The sequence below is a fragment of the Telmatherina bonti genome (genome assembly GCF_933228915.1).
Source record: "Telmatherina bonti genome assembly, chromosome: 3".
NCBI lineage: Eukaryota > Metazoa > Chordata > Actinopteri > Atheriniformes > Telmatherinidae > Telmatherina > Telmatherina bonti.
The window spans coordinates 16,467,894-16,488,465 of NC_136621.1; the positions used below are offsets into that span (position 1 = coordinate 16,467,894).

The 20,572-nt window shown below is 40.4% G+C and overlaps 1 protein-coding gene across 2 annotated transcripts in view; it reads right to left on the reverse strand.

Annotated features, from left to right (window-relative positions):
- Positions 1-20,572, reverse strand: part of glra3 (glycine receptor, alpha 3) — a gene marked incomplete at both ends in the record, with an annotated part of 57,924 nt that overhangs the window by 24,814 nt on the left and 12,538 nt on the right. Inside the window, 2 exons of one of the 2 annotated variants that reach the window (XM_079238361.1) lie at positions 2,621-2,688; positions 4,504-4,634. In XM_079238361.1, coding sequence (XP_079094487.1) covers positions 2,621-2,688; positions 4,504-4,634 — 199 coding nt within the window. Of the gene's footprint in view, positions 1-2,620; positions 2,689-4,503; positions 4,635-20,572 lie in introns of those variants that run through there. The other variant, XM_079238362.1, reaches the window with a different exon arrangement.

Genomic DNA, 20,572 nt, shown 5'->3' on the forward strand with positions numbered 1-20,572 from the left:
GCTGGGGAGAGCAAAGTCTGGGTTTTCCTGCTGAAGGCTGCTGCCCCTGCGAACCTCCCCGGATAAGCTGCAAGAAAATGGGTGGATGGATTGATGTATGGATGATTAGAAACATAATCCGCTGATCCTATGTGTGTGTGTGCATGTGTGAATGATATCAATGTACTAAGCAGCGTGTGAAGGCTGGACCGACTTCATGTCACTTTAAAGTATTTGCTGTCAGAGTCTGTAAACGTCTTTGCTGCACATCTGCTATTCCTGTCTGCTCGTCTGTCTCCTCAGATTTTCGTCCCCGTCTGCCTCCTTTTGTCATCATCTCTGCACATCGCCGAGCCCTCCATCAGACCGTTTTATTTCTTAGGTTTTTTTTCTATATACAAACGAAACATAAAAACACTTTTACCAGAAGAAAGTCAGTCAGACCAGAATGATTTGGAATTGTTGCAATTTGTGTTTTATTTACAACAGTGATTTACTTGACGTGAACGTGTCATGTGACTGTTCCTTCCTGCTTCTCAGGCCTTCCCGCTCTTATTTGTCACTCAGACCATTTACACACGTAGCTGGGTTTTTGTAAAACCGAATATCTTCCCCCCCTCTAGCCTGTAAACAATAATGAGTCAACACAACCTCATTTTTCAAAAACAAATCCATCCACACAGATCCGCATAACTGTGTTAAGAACAAGCATAAGCATATCAAACCTTTAGGTTGCAGTAATGTCCCTAATTTTATCCAATCAGAATAACGTTCTATCTCGCGATGTCACTTCCACAAAACATGAAACAAACCTCCAACGTGATCTGGTTAGGTGGTGGAAAATAACTGTCCTTAATGTCGTCCTTTGCCGTTGGAAGTTTATGTGGAGCGGCATTTGAGCTTAATGTGTTCGGTAAGCGGTACCGGAAAACTGCGCTGTGTTATAATTTTGGACCAATTTTGCAATCTAATCTTTTAAATTCCAGCTTCTAGTAAATGTTCATGAAGAAATCTATTTCTAAAATGAAATGAAGGATTAGCACATGCGATGACATGAAAATATGAACTGCTCTATGTTCTAACAAGGATGTAAAGTTGACATGAGAGTGGCTTTACTTATCCGTAACAAGATACAACCTGTGCCCAAAACACTGAAGTTTCCTCTAGAGCAGGTTCCTACTTTGTCCTTATAGTAAAAATGAAACAGCCTGATGTTATTGATAAGATTTACACTGCACCTCCTCATTTCTATCAACATCAGGTCTACTTAACTGCAGTTAAGCAGGTGTTCAGATTGGCCCTGCTTCAACACACTTTATTAAATGGATCCAATAGCCTGTGAATTTCTGCAAAGTGAATCATTAATTGGAGTCCGGTTTGTTAGAAACATTTCAGGCCTGAAGGACTGTAGCCCACGTAGGGCCGAATTGAGTAGCCCTGCTTCTGGATCATATAAACAAATCCCACTCCAAACACATATTATGTGTTTTCATCCAGATGAAAATCAAATGGAAATGTTATTTTGTTTGTATCACTGATAATTTTATCCACACGGAACCAGTGTTTTGTGAACCAAAAAAACTCTAATTTTACACTATTTCATTAATGATACATGTCTGGGAAATGCCACAGTGTAGATGTCTCATCAAGAATTTTACCTTAAAAAACGCTCTGTGCACACAAGTCTTTAAGTTTGATTGCACAAATCACATAATATGCACGGACCGGACGACATGCATGCAGAGATTAGCGCATGTGGGACCCCGTCTACATGTCCAGATTCCACAGTTCCTCAAATACACGATGCTTTAAGTGCTGGCAGAAAGCTGGGTCATCTGCATGAGATTTTCCTCTGTGCAGGAAGCTTTTAATTATAAGAGATCCATCTATCCATCCATCCATCCATCCATCTAGCTGACTGTGATTCATCAGTCACTGGAATAATTCATTTAGAATAGAGCCTGCGTGTTGCTGTGTTGTTATGTTGCCTGGAAATCAATTTATAGGTAGCATTTACAGGTTTCAGAAGGTGATTTATATGAGCTGGTGTTGACATCCTAATGAAATTCACTCAGTCGTCTGCAGATTGTTTATTCTGGAAAACCGTAGCTTATAATGGAGCCTGGTGACATAACCATCAACTTTCACGACCAAATCTCCAACAAGTTCATGCTTGCTTCCACTTTTTGGTTAAATTGGTGTAAATGTGGGCTGGTTCACCAGAAAGCATCAGTGAATCATGTCAGGTATTGTCATCAGAGCTTCAAAGCAGCAGGTTTCTGAATAGAGGAAGGCCTTGCACCACTAGAAACAACAACCATCCCAGACCCCCAACACCGCCCTGAGTCCACATTCAGAATTAATGTTGTCTGATCCGACAGCAGCCCGTCTCTGCACTGAGGTGACCTGAAGCATAAAACCCCCGGATTTATTCATGTCCTGTCAAGGACAAATGTGTTCGGAAACAAGCCACAGAATGCAGGAAACCTTTCAGGGCTCAGATGTTAAATGCACGTAACATCTCCATGTTTAATGTCTCACCAATGACCGATTTATCTTTCATCATGTCCTGAATCATTAACTCGCTGGAACATTCTTAGAAGAAAAACAACTGTAGATGACTTTCTGAGATTGAACTCACCATAGTGGTCTCTGCGATGGAGCCGAAGCTGTTGATAAAGATGTTACAGGAGACATTGACTGGAGGACCTGCAGGGCGAGACGGACTGATAAATATTACAGCGAACAGAAGAGAACGGCTTTTTCCTTTCTGGTTGTACTTTTTGTCCTCTAGCAACTCCAACTTAAAGCCTCGGGCGACACGGTGCACTTTTGTGCTGAGCAATTTAACTTGCATCCAGTTAGTGTTGGCCTCAAACTTTAATCCTCCTGCAGTGCAAGCAAAACAGTGTTTTTCCAATGGAGAAAAGTTAACTTGAGATTAATTTTTCAAATATTTTCCATAAAGCGATCTATTTCAATAAAGTCAAAAGGAGGTGTAAGACTTCCTGCATGCCTTGAATTTTTAATAGCAAAGAAATATATACTTAATGTGATCGTTCACTGTAACACAGAGCTGTGTTTGGGTCCACATACAGACAAGGAAAGAATATTATTGTACTTTATTTTCGTCGTCAAACAAAACAGACTGAAAAAGTCCAAAGCTGATACAATGAGAATATCTATACACCCTGAAAATGCCCTGATTTATCCGGTCTCTTTCTTCGTCTGTGTTTATACTAAAAATGAACATTAATGTAAAAAATATACATTCTGTGTTTAAAATGTCAGAAATGTCATGCATGACCTCAGAAATCAAACTATCACATGCAAAGCGGCATTATGTCCAATAACTACAAATTAATTTAATTACAGTCGTCCTCAAAAGTCCAACTGAGAGGAACTAAAAGCCCCTGACTGTAGAGGAAACACCAAGGGATTTTTCTACAAAATATTAGTTCATGACTGATGTAACATATACTAATTTATCATATATGTTTGCTATTTAAAAAAATCTTTCAATTGAACAAAACTAGAAAATAATGTAAGGGTTTTTATGAAATTTGTAATTTATTATTACTTTTGTCAATTTCATCTTATTTCCCGGGCAGCTGTTTTCCCTCTTTCTTTAATGGTATGGTATGAATACATATGAGGACGACTGTATATGCGTCTAACAAGGATTATTATTCACTGAAGTTATCAGCTTGACAGGATGAGTTGTCAGCCAGAGGAGAGCTCGTCTAAACCGCCTCCTCTTCATGTTTGTCATTTAGACACAAATTAAAATGAAAATGAATCAAAGTTAAATTACTGGCACCATTTTCTGTCGGTTTAAAAATATTTTTGTGTCTTTTTGTGGAAGAATGGATCAGTAATTAGATAAACTTCACATATGGAATTACTAGGCAATGGAGGACTGGAGCACTATGGGTAATTCTCGTACACTAGATAGGACATCTCATTTGACTGACAGTAAGCGCACTTCAGTGTGTGCAGACCACGTAGAAACCTTTGTAGCCTACACAGTCCTCACACTTCAGAGTGTGCAGACCCTGAATTGGACACAGCTTGCGTCACACTGAGAACTGCAGTCTGAGTTCTGTGGTGCGCCCTCTTCTGGTACAGTATGAGAGCATGATGGATGAGTTTTAAAAAAAAGGGTCTAAGATTAATCAGTTCAGTGAAATAATTACTGAGGCATTACAACTACAAAGTAATACTCCCACTGATGAACGCATCCTGTCAGGATATCTAAAAACAGCTCAGAATGCAGGAGTGTCCCAGGAGATACCTTAACAGACTATTTCTCTCTTTTTCACACCCACTTTGTTCAACTTAAAAAGGAGCTTCAAACATCAACCACAGAATTTACATTTTTATTTGCTATATGGCTCTCTCCATTACAGGCTGGAACTGCGGTTGTTAAATCAAATCACAGCTGAAGCTATACGTGTGAATTTATTAACATATTTCCCTTAATAAAGTCAATGCATTTCACCAATAACAGAGCTTGGGAAATACCTTTAAAGTTCGGTCGTATCCGAGCGTCGTATCCAGACGTCCTGCCCATCAGTTTGTCCAGGAAGTCGGAAGGAGACATTGGTGCATGCCGCGCCCTCGCAGTGCTGTCCATCTCCTTACTCTGACTCACGCTGTTGACAAACAAACAGCAGATGTTACATCTCTATGATGCTGTTTTACAGAATTCTTACATAAAACACAGCAGAAAACTTAATCTAACAGCAGAACCAGAAATATGAAAATAAACTAATATCTCCTGATGGGTCACAAAAGTCATCACTTATGGGGATAATACATTCATTAAAAAATAGGGTCCATCCATCCATCCATTTTCAACCGGTTATCTGAGATGGGTCACAGGGCAGCTGCCTAAGCAGGGAAGCCAAGACTTCCCTCTCTCCTGCCACATTTCATCTGTGTTGATCTCAAAGCATTCCAAAGTCTGCCGAGAGACGTCCTCCCGGGGTGTCCTGGGTCTTCCCCAAGGTCTTCTTCAAGTTGAACATGCCTAGATTACCTTACCAAGGAGAACGCCTCGTCAGAGAGGTAACCAGGAGTACACTAACCAGATGCCTCCTGGATGCCTCCCTGGTAAGGTATTTTGGGCACATTCATCTGAGAAGTATCCAAAAGGCAACCTAACCAGATCTTCGAGTAATATCAACTTGATCCTGTGGGTCTGGAAGATCAGCAATTATGTTTTGAGCTAGTCCTGGATGGCTTGACTCCTTACCTTATTTCTATTTCTTCATCCTTCCTTCACTTTGAACAAGACCCAAAGAAGATCATACTTGAACTCCTTCACTTGGGTAAGACCTCATTACAGACCTTTTTCCAGTGTAGGTAGATGATCTTGGATTTGGAGGTGCTGATTCTCATCACAAACACTTCACACCCAACTGTTTATTGCTGTTGTGAGAGTTGGAAATCATGGCCTGATGAAGCCAACAGAACATCATCATCTGCAAAAAGCAGAGACCAAATCAAGAAACCACCATATCAGATGCCCTCAAAACCTCCGCTGTTCCTAGAAATTCTGTACAAAAGTGATGAACAGAATGAGTAACAAAGGGCAGCCAAGTCTCTCTGGGAGGAGTTCAGGGGGAAGATCCAGGACAAGGTGGAGGGGCTACATGTCTTGACTGGTCAGGATTACCCCTGGATGAACTAAAAGAAGTGGCCAAAGAGGGGTAAGTCTGGGCTTCCCTGCCTAGGCAGTTGCTCCTGCAAATCAACCCTGGATAAGTGGAAGAAAATTGATATATGAAAGTCAAACCAAGTCAATGCCGAGCACAGCTGTGAATGTACAATTTTTGCCAGTCAACATGATTCTTCCATTTAAAGATGTTATGTGTGAGTGGATCCACTGGCTTCAACTGCAGCGAGACTGCAGTACAAGTAATTACTTCAACATTTTTTATATGTGTAGTGTTTTTTATAGTCTTTTGAAAGCGTTACTTATCCAAAATGGTCCTCTAACTTCTATCAAAAAAGTTGGTACTGCAGTATTCAAAGCTTCACACACTAAGGGTGAATTCACATCAGGATAGTCTACTAGAGTCTGTCCGATTGGGGACTCGGCTCAGTTGTAGGGGGCTGTACCCATACGGACTGAGATCGTGTTCACACTGCACTTTGGTCAAACACACCAAACCTTTACAATACTATATCCCCATTCACAGCAAAGGTGGCGCTGCACTAGTATCACGCAAAGGAGAGGACGAGACCCATGTGAAGAAGAAAACTCTGTTCTCCCCTCTTGCAAGCTAAACATGGAGCAGGAAACTATCACTGTTTTGGGTTTTTTATTTTGTCTTATGTCAGTAAACTGCAGTAATATATTGCAAGAATGACCGCAGTATGAACAACAGACGAGGCAGAGGACTCTTAACACAATCGTTATGTATTTAACCACAATGCAATGATGCATCAAATACAGGAAGAGGCTTTTTTTTTGTAGTCCACTTCCCGTATTTGGTCTGCCTGAAATGTGCAAATACCTGCGTTTGTAGGTGGACCAGCTACACTTCTTTGGTCTGAATCAGAATTTGTTTGGTGCGTTCACATCTCCCCAAACAAAGCGGACTTTCCGAGCAAACGGACTCGGATTGGAATCAAAAAGACTGATGTGAATGTGCCCTAAGTTGTTTATCCATTCAAAGACACTAGTAAAAATGCTTATGCAGGCCATTGAGAGATATTTAACTTCATCTCGGGTTTAGTTTTAAATGTTTGTGTGTGTGTGTGTGTGTGTGTGCTGCTGCTGCTGCTGCTGCTGCTGTGTACAAACTGCTGCTCCAGCTGTGGCCATCTTGGCCCAAACACTCTGAAAAATGTGACTCTCACTTCTGTAAAAGTTGCTCTCATTTGCACATTTTTTTTGGTCCAGGAGGAATGAAATTCCTCAGCCAGGCCAGCTGAAAACACCTGAGTCCGATTTTCATCAGCTGGGTCGCAGGACCCCGTAGCTATCTGCCGACAGAAATAAAGAGATCTATCATCCTACTCCCAAACTTTCCTCTGTGACTTCTGTTGGTGAGACAGCTTTCCCAGCCTCATCACATCTGCAGAGTCAGAAGACTTAATGAGAAGCTTCTTTAAATCTTTACATCTGAAACTAAAGCAATCATCTTTAAGGAGTCAGTCACATGACTTTGATATCTTTCTGATAACAATTGCAAACATTTAAACTGAAACCAAGCTAACTCATCTGCTGCCATGTAGACATGTTGGGTGGTTCTGGTGGATGCAGAAAGCAGACACACACATACACACACACACACACACACACACGATGCTGAACATGACTCACACACTCCTGTCAAAAACATCCTCACCACCAGCCAGACTTACACAGACAGTGATCTGGTTGTTCTGAGTATTTCAGAAACTGTTCATCTACTGGTACATCCAATCACAACCATCTCGAGGGGTCACAGAGAATGGTTTGAAAAAGAGAAAATATCAAGTGAGCAGCAGTTGTTGGGACCAAAATGTCTTGTTAACGTCAGAAGTCAGAAGAGAATGAGCAGACTGGTGAGAGATGAAAAAAACAACAGTAACTCATTCATTCATTCTCTTAACAACTTAGTCCAGTTACGGATCCTGTGAAGCTGGAACCTATCCCAGCAATTATTAGGGGAGAGGAAGAGAACACCCTGGACAGGTCGTCACTCCATCACAGATCAGTAACTCACATAAGAAAATATACAGAATTTCATCTCTGAACACGCAACACGTCCAGCCTGAAGCAGATGGGCTACAGAAGGTGTAAGTCCTGTCAGCTAAGAACAGGAAACTGAGGCTACAATTCACATTCACAGAAAAGCAATCCCAAATAGCCACAGATGAATCATAGACCAGCTCCTAACTACAAAACAATAGTGTAGTTACAGGAAATAGACTTCAGTGCAAGAGATCTGTAAACACAAACAAAGCATATGTGTGTAGGACGATAGCTGGAAGAAATGCTCCACGATCAGATGTGTAGGAACCAGTGGCGGCTGGTGAGATATATTTTAGGTGGGGCAGTCACTTCCAGTAATTGTCAAAGATTGTAAACATTAGCTAATGCAAAAGAGTAAATTAAGATATTTCCCATTGAAGGTTACACATTCAACAATTTATTGCATGAAATAACACCATAACAGCAAATATCAAAACTTCTTAATGTAGTCATCTATAAAAGGAAAATGGCTTATTAACAGTGTTCCATTTAAGCCACTGAAGCAGGTGATTCCAATGTTGATTGCAGTGGCTGAACAGAACAAACACACGGCATGGAGATGACTTGATGGTAGCACAACCTCCCATCTCTGGAAATCAGTTGTGTAAAGTTTCTGTTCATTTGTAGAGGAACCTTGCTCTCCTCTCCTTCTGCATGGCAAACCTCTCAATGACCATTTTATTAAAGACAGGAATGTCCCTCACAAGTTTCTTCTCCATGGAGAGCATTGCCAGAGCATTGAGGCGATCCTGAGTCATGGAGTTCCTCAGGAAGGTCCTGATCCTCTTCAGAGTGGAGAAGCACCTCTCAGACTCAGCCGTTGTCATGGGTGTCGTCATGAGGATCTGGAGAAGGCTGACAGTCTCTGAGAAAATGCTCTAAAGGTTGTTCTCCATGAAAAACTGGTACAGAGGTACTGCTCCACTATCAGCTTTAAACTCTCTGTTGTAGTAGATGAGGGACAGTTCTGAGCCTGGCCTTGTCCAGCATGGGATAAGCCTCCACCGTTGTGTCCAGTGCGGCCTCTGGAAATCTCACGCTGTGCTGAGGAAAACATCTCCATGCAGCAGTGTTGCACTAACGAAATGCTGAGTGAATGCAAAGCGCTCCTCATCATGCACCAGGATGGTATCACAGACCTGGAACAAACAGAAGCTTTCCTTTAGAATAAAATTAGAACTGGAATATTTCTATTCTAAGGAGGCACCAGTTATTCCCCCCAGCCACATATTCAACATCACTCTGTCAGACAGAGCATCATTTGGCCAAAATAAGAGTACAGACTACATAAATATTAGTCACAGACTGTCAGTTACTTTATTCCTATTGGCTGTGGTTTATAAGATCTTTCTCACCAAATCTAGCTTTTTTCTTCTCTTTTTCTCTGTTCTATAAAAAAAAAAAGGGAAAAATGAGACTTCCTTCTGTGGCCAACCTCTGTTGTTCTCCTGGTCCCAGCATCCTCTGTCTCTTTAGTGGCTGTCCAGCTGCACTGTTCTCACAGAGGGACAGGATGGACATCCTGGTCCAAACATAAAAAGTTTCACTGATTACCTTTACATGATTGATGTTTGTATGCACTTTAAATATCTGTGAAACAGCTAAATGATCTAAACCTATTGTGGACTTGGTTTGTATGAGTAACAACCTGGATTAAGACTGAGTTTATCATAAAACTCAACAAAAGTTTTGTCTTTGAAAAGTTCACATGTTGAAGATCATCTGATAGAAACTGATTATTAAGTCAAATGTTACTAGTTTCCATTGAAGGCCTAAAAGAGCTATGTGCTCTATAAGAATAATTTACTATGATAATAAGACTAATAAAATTTTTTACAGATTTGATAGAGCAACTACTCTTTGACAATAACATTCTGTCAGTTACTTTTCATATAATTATTTACCTGATCTTGAGCAAACTGTCGTGGAACCGCTGAAGGAGAGCTTTAATCCAGACAGAGTCGATGTTCCTCTTCTGTAGCTGGTTGAACAGCATGACCACATGAAGCATAATTTTGTGGAACAGTGCCAGAAAAAAACAGAAAGCCTCATCTTCAAGCATCCTTACAAAGCCACCAGCCTCTCTGCTAGTTTGGTTGTCAAAGTTTCCGGAGTCTCTGATGGTCTGGAAACACTTCAGCAGGTTGTCTTTGTGCTCGTACACAGTGTTTACAGCGCAGCTGTGGAAGTTCCAGCGTGTTGCGGAGGCTCTGGGCAGTCTATGAGAAACCACCTGATCCAGAACCGCGGTTCGCTTTGGTGACCTGGAGAAGAATCCAGCAAGGTCGGAAAGAAACGTGCCGATCCTGTGCATGTGGGATGTTGCCTGCTGCATGATTAGGTTCAGCTGATGTGCGTAGCAGTGGACGTAATGAGCATTTTCATTACCCGTCATACGCCTGGGCAATAAGTTTGACCTTCTGTCCGTCTGGGAGGATGGTGTGTAGCCTCACCACGGACAACTCCTCACCACGGACAACATGCAGTCCAGTAGCTCGTTCTGGACCGTCTTCGATGTCCCTTTAAACACAGTCGCCGTCTTCAGGTGCTCCTCAAGCACGTTATCCAGGGAGGCAACGAAGTCTACCAGCCCCCGAAAAACACTGGGGTTTTCAGACGAGTCTGTCTCGTCATGTCCACGCAAGGCCAACTCAAAGGCGCCACAAAACTTAATACAGTCAATTATTTTTGGTAAAACATGTCTGTTTTTGTCCACGTCCTCATTGTGTTTCCTCACCGCCAGCCTGTGACCGTCATCCAGCTGCGTAGCTATGTTCTGCCTTCCCAACATGGCTAGTTTCACGGAGTTATCCATGTGTGCTCTGGTATTTTCGTGTTTTTTTAATTTTCTCTGACAGATGCTTAATATCCCTCACTCCCGTAACGGTCCAGGCGGGATCTGTCCCAGATGTTTGAAAAAGCAAGCATGGGAAACAAAATAAATCGTTAGCATAGCTGCATCCAGCTAGCCAAGCCTTTCTGGTGTACCAGTTACGGGAGAATCTTCTCACATAAGGTTTTCCCTTCTCGCTTGCCGGCTGTTTGATAGTGAGGTCAGGTTGATCCGGGCCCAGCTCTTTTATCTGAATCTTCTCCATCAAAGTTCTCCTCTCAAATGGGTTTTGAAGGAGAGATCTGACAGAGTTAATGCTAGTTCCGACAGTTTCCATCGCGCGATCGTGTGAAAAATGCCGTCTGTTGAGTGTCGTCCAACTGCATAAGGTCAGGCTTGGGGCGATAAAATTGTCGCCCTTCAGGGAACTATTTGGACCACGCTGATAGGCTAGATTTGCCGGCAATATGATTATGCTATTGGCTAATGTGCTGCAAAACCCCACCTCCTCGGGGCGATTTTTCGATCGCCCCAAAGCTGGACCTGATGCATATAGACAGTAGACATGCAGTAAAAACACATTTTAAATAAAAGTTTTTCTGTTAAAAAATATCAATTTACACCACTTTATCACTGTGTCACTGGGTATATCCATTATGTAAATACAAAAATGTAAATTTTGACATTTTTGCAAAACTCTTATGAACAATGCTTCCTGCTGGGAGCTGCCTGGGAGGGCGGCGTCCTAGCGCCCTCTAATGGCCAGCCACCCCTGGTAGGAACTCAAAAGTTATGATAGAAATATCCAAGACCACTATGATCTGATGAAGTTCCATGTTTCACTCTGATGGAAACACAAGTTGTCCTGCATTAACCAATAGGTGAACAGGTTTTCTTCTCCATTGTTTGTATTGTCGTCCTCAGATTCCACTGTCACTGGCGAGAAGCGGAATAAGTTATTTAAAAGGTCCGATTTGGTTCAGAAATTGCTGCTTAAACAAAAACACACTAAAAACTGAACTTTGTCCCCGATTGTACCGGATCAGGATGAGAATACACACTGAAAGATCATGTCATAAAGACCAGAGAATTACAAAATATTTTTAATGTAAAAGACTTTCAGATAAATAGTCAGGACCAAGACCATTAAGAGCCTTAAAAACCAATAAAAGATTCTTCATATTTATTCTGAAACTGATAAGGAAACCTTTTAAGATAAAAAATATCAAAATGCTTCCAAATAAAATAAAACATGAAAAAAAGCCTAATGACAAAAGTTGAGAAAAAAAAAAAAATTTAAAAACATGTTTTTAGCTGCTTTTTTTTTTTAAAAGATATCACCATGGTCTCAGGTCACAAGGAACCAAGTTCCAGAAAGTAGAAGCCACTGCTACAAAAGCTCTGTCACCTTTGGTTTATAACTGAGCATGCAGCACTGCCAGCAGATCCTGATCACGTTTTCAGGCATCTGCTTGGGACATATAGCCGCAGAAGTTCCCCAAAATGAGGCTTGACCATGCAGAGTTCTCTATGTAGAGTTAAAAACTGGTGTTATATGTGCCCTTTTTCCTGGTCAGAACCTGTGCAGTTGATTCTGGATGAGTTGCAGGAACATGTGATGCCAAACATGATCAGAGGTTTGAACTCAAAAAAACTTGTTTACTAAAAAAGAGAAGATAAAATATCATTCTGACTCCTCAAGACCACCGTAGTTTTGGCCCTCTAGTATAACAGCAGAATAAACTCTCTGACTCGTGACTTCAGTCCTCCAGCTGTCACTCTGTTGTCTGCCGGGGTCTTCAGAGCGGAGGTCAAATAAAGGATCAAAGTGTTTACTGAGCGTGCTCAGATCCTCATGATCGCATAAAGTTGCTCACTGTTAGTGGTAGCTGCCTCCAAATGCCAACGAAAAGGTTGATGATCCTGAAAAGGGTTGGTGTGTGCGTGTGTGTCTGTGAGTTATTTTGGGAAATGTTCTCTCTTGTCCCAACTGACAAACACACATACACAAGTGTTGTTTAAGGATCATCAAGCTTTTCTTTGGCATTTAGAGGCAAGTACACACACACACACACACACACACACACACACACACACACACACACACACACACACACACACACACACACACACACACACACACACACACACACACACACACACACACACACACACACACAGCTGTGGTACTTGAGCTGTGTTGCGTAAATGCCAGCAATGATGAGTGTAATGTGATTAACCTGATGATACTACGAATTTAGAGATGAACTGTTAATGAAGCTTAACGTGGCATTAAGGTTGCCACGTGCACACTGATAAACGGAAACACACATACATACATTCACACATATGTATCGCTGAGAACAGAGTACTTCATATGTTAAATAAACTCTGTATTACACTGTGATACCAACTAGGAAATACAATATTTGGATTGTTTTTATGCCTTAAAAGAAACTAAATACGCAGGATCTAGAGATGTTTGTTGTCTGTATTGCACCATAATGGCTTTAGGAGTATAAAGATATTTTTCTACTTCATATTTGATCTACATTTATCTCAGTAACAACCATATTATCTTTACAAAAGTGTCCAAATTTATAGGTAAAAATCTTTAAAAGGAGGCCTTACAAAAGGCTTTACGCCTGGAATGTTGTCTGGAGGCAACCATGGACCACTCTGAAACAACCCATTAAAATAAAAATCTCAGCTTACTATTTTTTTTTTTAACTTTCTGTAAACTAGATGTAAATGAAAATTACCAAAAACATTTATTAGAAACTACAGTCTGGTTCCACAATTTGCTCATCACTGCCTCACTTTAACAAAGACCACCATGTTACGGCACCAAGACCTTATTTACGTATATCACTTCTGGCCTGGGGACACCTTGGCATCTCCCATGAGGAGGGTAGAGGGGCGTCCTGGCTTTCCTCATAGACACTGCCAGACCTCTGCGAACAGGTCTGTGCCCTGGTATGATCTCAGGGGTTCACCATCCAGTACTATGGAACAGGATGATGTAACAGTAACAGAGACAGGAGACAGTTAAATCTAATTATTACAGTTACTGGGAAATAAAAGCTCCAGTTTGCTCTGAAATCCCCATTTATAATAATTCCCAATAATCACTGATGGTCTCTGAAACCCATCTCACTTTTTAAAAACACTGCATAATGGTTTTGTCCAGACCTGCACCAGTTGTTTCAGGTGAGACAACCTGCTGGTGGGCTACGTTGGACAGCCACAAGAGGCAAGGTATAGTCACGTATTTCTTCAAGAAAGGAAAAACAACCGAAATAGAAAAGAAGAGAAAGGAAGAGAAAATGAAACGAGAGAGCTGTTTCCTGAGAAGAGAAGTGAGAAGCCCACCTGGACAAACACTAAGTTGATATCAGCAGCATGTCAGGATTAATTTTGGAAGAAAACAGATATACCATTATTCAAAGTTCATGTTTCATGTTGCCTGTTTTGCCTTTGGTTGACAAAACACAAAATGGAGGATTTTACAAGTCTATTACAACCATACAACTATTATTTCTATTGTTTTGTTTCAGTTACAGGAGCAGGTTATTGCAGCAGTAAACGTTGACAAAGTAAAGTCGATGGAACATAACGAGGCTCATTTTATAAACATGGTAGATCTTTATAATAATGCCATCTGAATAACGGAGAGCCAGTTTCCCAGTAGAGTCCCATGTCTAGCAACACTCCTCCCACTGAACCTGTTGCCTCCACAACCTAACCTTAGAAATGGTTTGGAAATGACCTTGTAACTCTTCCCAGTTTGATGGGTAGCAACAGTTGCTGATGCTGATGATCTGCCATGGTGATCATCTAAAGATGAATTTACTGGATTTTAACACCTGATTTAGGACCAGATGGGTTTTTTCCAAAGGCAAATAGATGAAGCTTCCACATGATCAGGCACAACTAAACACAGACTGTTCTCCTCTCTAAAATAATAAAATCTTAAATGGTGATGAGTAGAATTACAACCCAAATTTTCTCATTCAATGCCAAACAAAAAAAACAGAAGTGATTTGTTTTAGATGCACTTCACCTATTGTGAGTACCAATTATTTAACAGGCAATCCGAACATATTTTACAGTTGCTCTTTTTAACTCCGAGTGAAACCCCCTCGTCACATTAAATAATTAGTCACAGTGCAGACCAGGATCTTTCTGCAGAGATGGATATTCATGCAGAGTTGTCAGCTTACAGCGTTTTGAATGCTAAGCTGCTTAGATCCTTGTAGCACCACCTCTCACATCTTTTTTTCCCCACTCTGACCTTTTTCTTTCTTTCTTACTTTAAAACATAGAACAATAGGAAGCAACAGCAAGCGACATGGCATAGCATCCAGTCCTCATCAATAATGGAGGAGGTTCTCATATGGAACTGCAGCCTGTCAAACACACACGGAAACCTAAAGTGAGGAGCTAATATGTTTAATTCATGTTTTATTTCCTGTTTTACTCTCCTGCTGCCACTAATATTATTACCACCATTACCTGCTGTACTGTCATGTCCAAAAGACACGAACAATGATGGACACGCTGTTGGAGTTGCAGTCAGAAGGTGAAGGTTTTGTCCAAGTACATGAACAAACCATCATGTTGGCGAGTTCTTCAGGAATAGCATCACCCTGTGGTTAGAAACACATCACCTTAGACATTTAAGAACAGGAAACTGTGGCTAAAATTCCCACAAATTCACCAAAGCTGAACAACAGAAGATGGAAAACGTTATAGGGTCTGATGAGTCTCCATTTCAGCTCCATATTCAGATGCCATGCTTTGAATTTGCCAAAAACAAAATGAAAGCATGGATCCATCCTGCCGTGGATTAATGCTTCATGCTGCTGGTGTTGTAATTGTGTGGGGGATATTTTCTTGTACTACTTTGTACCAATGCTAGATGGTTTCACCACCACAGCCGACCTTTGTATTGTTACTGACCATGTCCATCTCTTTATGACCCCAGTATAGCTTCTTCTAATGGCTACTTCTAGCTGGATATTGCCCCATGTCCCAAAGCTCAAATATTCGCCATCTGCTTTATTGAACATTTTATGGAAAGTGGTGGAAAAGGAAATTCTCATCATGGATGTACAGCCAACATATCTGCAGCAACTTTGTGGCACTTTCATGTCAAAACAATGCAAAATCTCTGAAAAATGTCTCAAATATGTTTTTGAATTTATCACACCAAGAATTAGAAAGTGTGGCAATCCTTTCCTAGAAGATAAACCTAATGAAGACAACAATGGGTGTAAATTCAACACAAATACCGAGAATAATGAGTGTAGTCAAATCACTCTTGCAACTGGTAAATAAAGCAAACTGAACTAGTAGAAAATAAAGGTTGCTGGGTCATGTAAGTGACAAATAAAGAAAATATTTGTTTATATTTTAAATGAAACATTAGAAACGTATATCAGCAGAATGATATATACGGAGTCGTCGCCACCCCAACCAGTCGAGGCAGATGGCTGCCCTGCCTGAGCCGGGTTCTGCCGGAGGTTTTCTTCCTGTTAAAGGGGAGTTTTTTTCCTTCCCACTGTCGCCTCATGCATGCTCAGGATAGGGATTGGATCGAAGTCATGACTCAATGCAATCAATTGATTTCTATTATAGGACATGTATGAATTGGCGTTAAATGATGTGTATGTTGATTCGTGTATATAAAATGCCCCGTGACAACATTGTAATGAAGTGGCGCTATACAAATAAAGTTGAAAAGTTGAGAATCTCACAAATGTTATTGTGTAACTCTGTGGGATGAATTGTGATGGACAGATTACCCATTAGGGTATCTGCAGAAGTTTTCCAGTCATTAATATCCCATCTAGGTTTACAATCTAGCGGCAAAACGATCATTCAGATACTCTGGTAAATCCACAAGAATCTATGATAACACTGTTATTTAAAAAAAAAAAAAAAAAAGTCACCACCACCACACTATGTTGCTAAGAGACTTCTATTTTGACCTGGAAATGATAATTAAGCCACTTCCTTTCAAACTTTCCACCAATCAGATATCGGTTGCTTAAACTGATGAGGATGTCCTGATGATGTCAGGACTCAGGAGCACCCAAATATCAACAAGTGAGCAAAAAGTTCAATGTTTGCCTAAAAAGTTAGAATACCTGTAAAATCCAAATATCCATATATGTAAATAATATGTAGAAATAGGGTACCTGAACAGCACGGAGATGATTCATCACAAGGTAAGGACCATTATCACTTATATTCACTTTATTGGTATGAACTGTTATTGATCTGACTGTTACTACTTTACACCTCTATTATAGCATCATGTGTTTGGGATTGAACTGAGTATTATATAGAGGGAGTACTATTATTATTGTTATTCATCATTCCTGCATGACTCCACCATTGGGGCTACATAGTGTTGTGATTGCCTTTCGATGAGTTTGCACGTTCTCCCTGTGTATGAATGGGTTCTCTGGCTTCCTCACAGACTAAAGACATGCATGTTAATTCTTCCAAGAGTGAGAAGTTAGTTGTCTCTCTTTTGTTTGTTTTATTTCCCCTTTTTTGTTTTTTTTAATTTTGTCCCTGTAAAATAAACTTTCTCAATTAATCATCTACTCAAAGCATCACTTCATGCCACACACCTCATCTGGAAATGATTGAAAGAAAACACGGAGCAGAGACAAACAAAGAAAGCAGGGCTAGTTATTTCTGGACTGCCGTGACTTTTAGTCGTTTGCTGAACCGTAAAGACTGTGACGCAGCCAAACAAAAAAACTCCTCCAGCTGTGATTCCTGCTGTGGCTCCCAGACACACAGATAAATCTGCCATGGTTTAGATTGATCCCAAGCCACAGTTCTGCCAGTATTGATTTGATCTGGTGTTTCACTAATCAGCTAAGGGAGATTACACAAAGCCGCAGGAACACAGTGGATTTATCACTAAAATATTTTCTAATAAACACAAAACAAAGGGATCAAACTTCAGCAGAGTCAGAATTCATCTCCATATATAACCACCAAAATCACTTTCCATTTAACTAAGATTCAACAAAATGTAAAAAAAGAAAAAAAAAATCAAAGAAGAGCAAGAAGAATTATTTATAACAAACTGATTATGCAACAAAACAGCTCTGTGAAGCCGACATGAGGAGACAGAGAGAAGAGGCCTTCTGCATCTGGAGACCTCTGTTTATCCACCATTATGTAACATCCTTCCCCATCAGCACCACATACAACGCTCGCTCAGCAAATATATGCTGGAAAAGATCCCGTTATTCCAGAGTGTGGTTCAAGGACATCCATGGGATGGCTCGGTTTGCCAGCTCATCAGCAAGACCCCAGTCACCAACCTTTTTATAGAAACTAAAATTCATCCTCTGAATAAAATGTGAGTAAGAAGAAAAGTCTGTATTATTTATCAGGCATGAGGAGGGCAGCCGTACTTACATCAGTAAGAATGAACTGTTAATAAAACCCACATTTTCAATAGGATTAAAATTATTTTAACAACTATTAAAAAAATCTTTTTTTTTTTTCTTTTATAAACACTATATTAGTTTATATTTATTTTTATAGTGGTACTAAATCATCAAAAATAGAACCAGTTAATGTTTGTAATTTTTCTTCTCTGACTGCCTCTTTGTTGAATATTTACCCTCCAAATGAAAACAATTCCACATTTTTCATGAAGTGAAATTATTGTAGAAAAACCAGAGGAATGATATGAATTGGAAGTTATTTTCACTGTGCTGTGTCTAATAGAATGGATAAAAAAAAACCACAGTAATCTTCCACATTTTCACAAGCAAGATTTTAAAACAAATATTTTAAAATGTGTGTGGAGAATCTGACAATGTGTGTGTGAAACTGTGTGTGCATTTATATTAAATCTATATTTTTATGTAATGGCCAAATAATAAAAAACTGTATTATGGTGGCAATGACGGTTATTGGGTGACACAATTACAAGATGGTTTTACAAAGAATAAAGTTACTATTCTAATATGCCACTGTCAGCTTTCCTCTGGAAAGAAGCACAATAAAGGCCTAAATTATCAGGCAGTCTATTTGATTTGAGTACCATTAAAGCAGGGATCACCAATCCTGGTTCTCGAGGGCCGGTGTCCTGCAGGTTTTCCAAGTCACCCTGCTGAAAAACTCTTGTTTTAGACTCAGACAAGCTCTGCTCATGTCTGCTGAATACACATTTATTTGAATCAGTTGTGTTGCAGCAGGGACACTTGGAAAACCTGCAGGACACCGGTCCTCGAGGACCAGGATTGGCGATCCTGCATTAAAGACTTTTTACCTCTAAAACTTGACGCAGGATTAAAAAAAATGGACACATAAAGCCAGGTTGTCGGTTTTCATTTGGAAAAAACTCAACCAAGCACCTTTGCATCAATCAGGACAATCCTCTCCATTGTGTCCTTGGGTATAAACAATGCATTAGTTATGTTAAAATCAATTTGTTGAGGTTAAAAAAAATTAGATCTAAAATCATTTGTTTTAATTCTAAAGTGGTCTACAAAGCCCTCACATGCAGTGTCTGATGCTGTAATGAGAATTTGCTAAAATTCGTCTTTATTAAAATATTATCTTTAAAAAAAAATTGGGGATTATTTTTGTTTTATGTGATGAGGTTCTTGCCTGTTTTGCTGTATTGTTGTAAATGTTTTGCTGTTCCTGAAAAATCTACAAGTGAACAATTTTGTTTCCTCCTTTTCTTTCTGCTCTCTTATATTTCCTTTTTATTTCTTTGATGTTCTCTTTCCTGCACAGTGGTATACACTTAATTTTTACTGAGTTTCATTTTTAGCCTCCGCAGGTGACATCCGTTTGATGTCATCTAAACTGGCAGGAAGTCAGCGACCACTAAGAGACCAACAGAAACACCAAAGTTGTCCAAGAAATGAAGAAAATCCTGCTTAGCCAATCATAAATGGGAACATGCGTTTCCAGAAAACCAGATAAGCGCCTTTTAAAATGTTAGAGCCGGTGACTGTACTGGAGGAGGAGAAAACACTACAGTTCATTTCGTAGGCATGTGCAACATTATCATTTAGATTTTGGCTCCAAATGATCACAAAAACAGTAATACCAACAAAAAAGGTGAATAAATAATCTTCCGAATGACATGATTTTGCCACTTCTGAAATTACTGGAAGCAGACCTTCCACCATTGCTGCTCACTGCTGCCATGATACCAACTTTGACTTTTCAGCCTCATCTAGAAATTTCTTCTGAAAAAATGTGACCAGACACAAAGCTAGCAACTTTTTCAGATGTTATTGGAGACTTATGGATATGAATGTGAAGCATGCACTTTTCTTACTCTGACCAATGAGCAGCAGTGGTGCCATAGGCTCCTCTCCATCGCAAAGCAGTCACAGGAGGAAAAGATTTCCACGGTAGGTGCTTATTTAGCCACAAAATCAAGCCTCACGCCATCAGGCCTCCCACCTCCTGCTGGAGGTGAGCAGGAGCCGAACTGATGCTGCTGTTAAATGTTTGCTCCAAGCTCACAGAGTTGTTGCAGTTCTACAAATTATTCAACCGTACTAATCTGCTGATAGTGTCAGCCCGCTATTCCAAACACCAAAAATCAATTTCAGTCCTTCCTGAGGTGAAAGTGTTTTTGTGTACTGTAGCAGAGATGCAGAAGACGAGCTAACGGAAAAACATCTCTTCTGCATGGATGATCTCTTTTCACGTTTCATCTCTGGCCAGACAGAACAAACAAACTGGGACTCGTCTTTGCGTTCAACTTGAAATATGAATGCGTGTCTGTCTTTCGCTTCAACAAAGCATATGTTAATTATGGCCGTTGCCAGTGGCTTATCATTCCACTTCCTCTGTTTGAACAACAATGACATGCTATGGGAGGAAGCAGTCATCAGCTGGCTGACAACCACGCTGCAGATCTGGAAGGATGATCAGCTACTGCAGGGCGTCTGCCAGTTACCTCCAACACAGGCCAGTGTGCCTGGTTAGATCCACAACTGCAT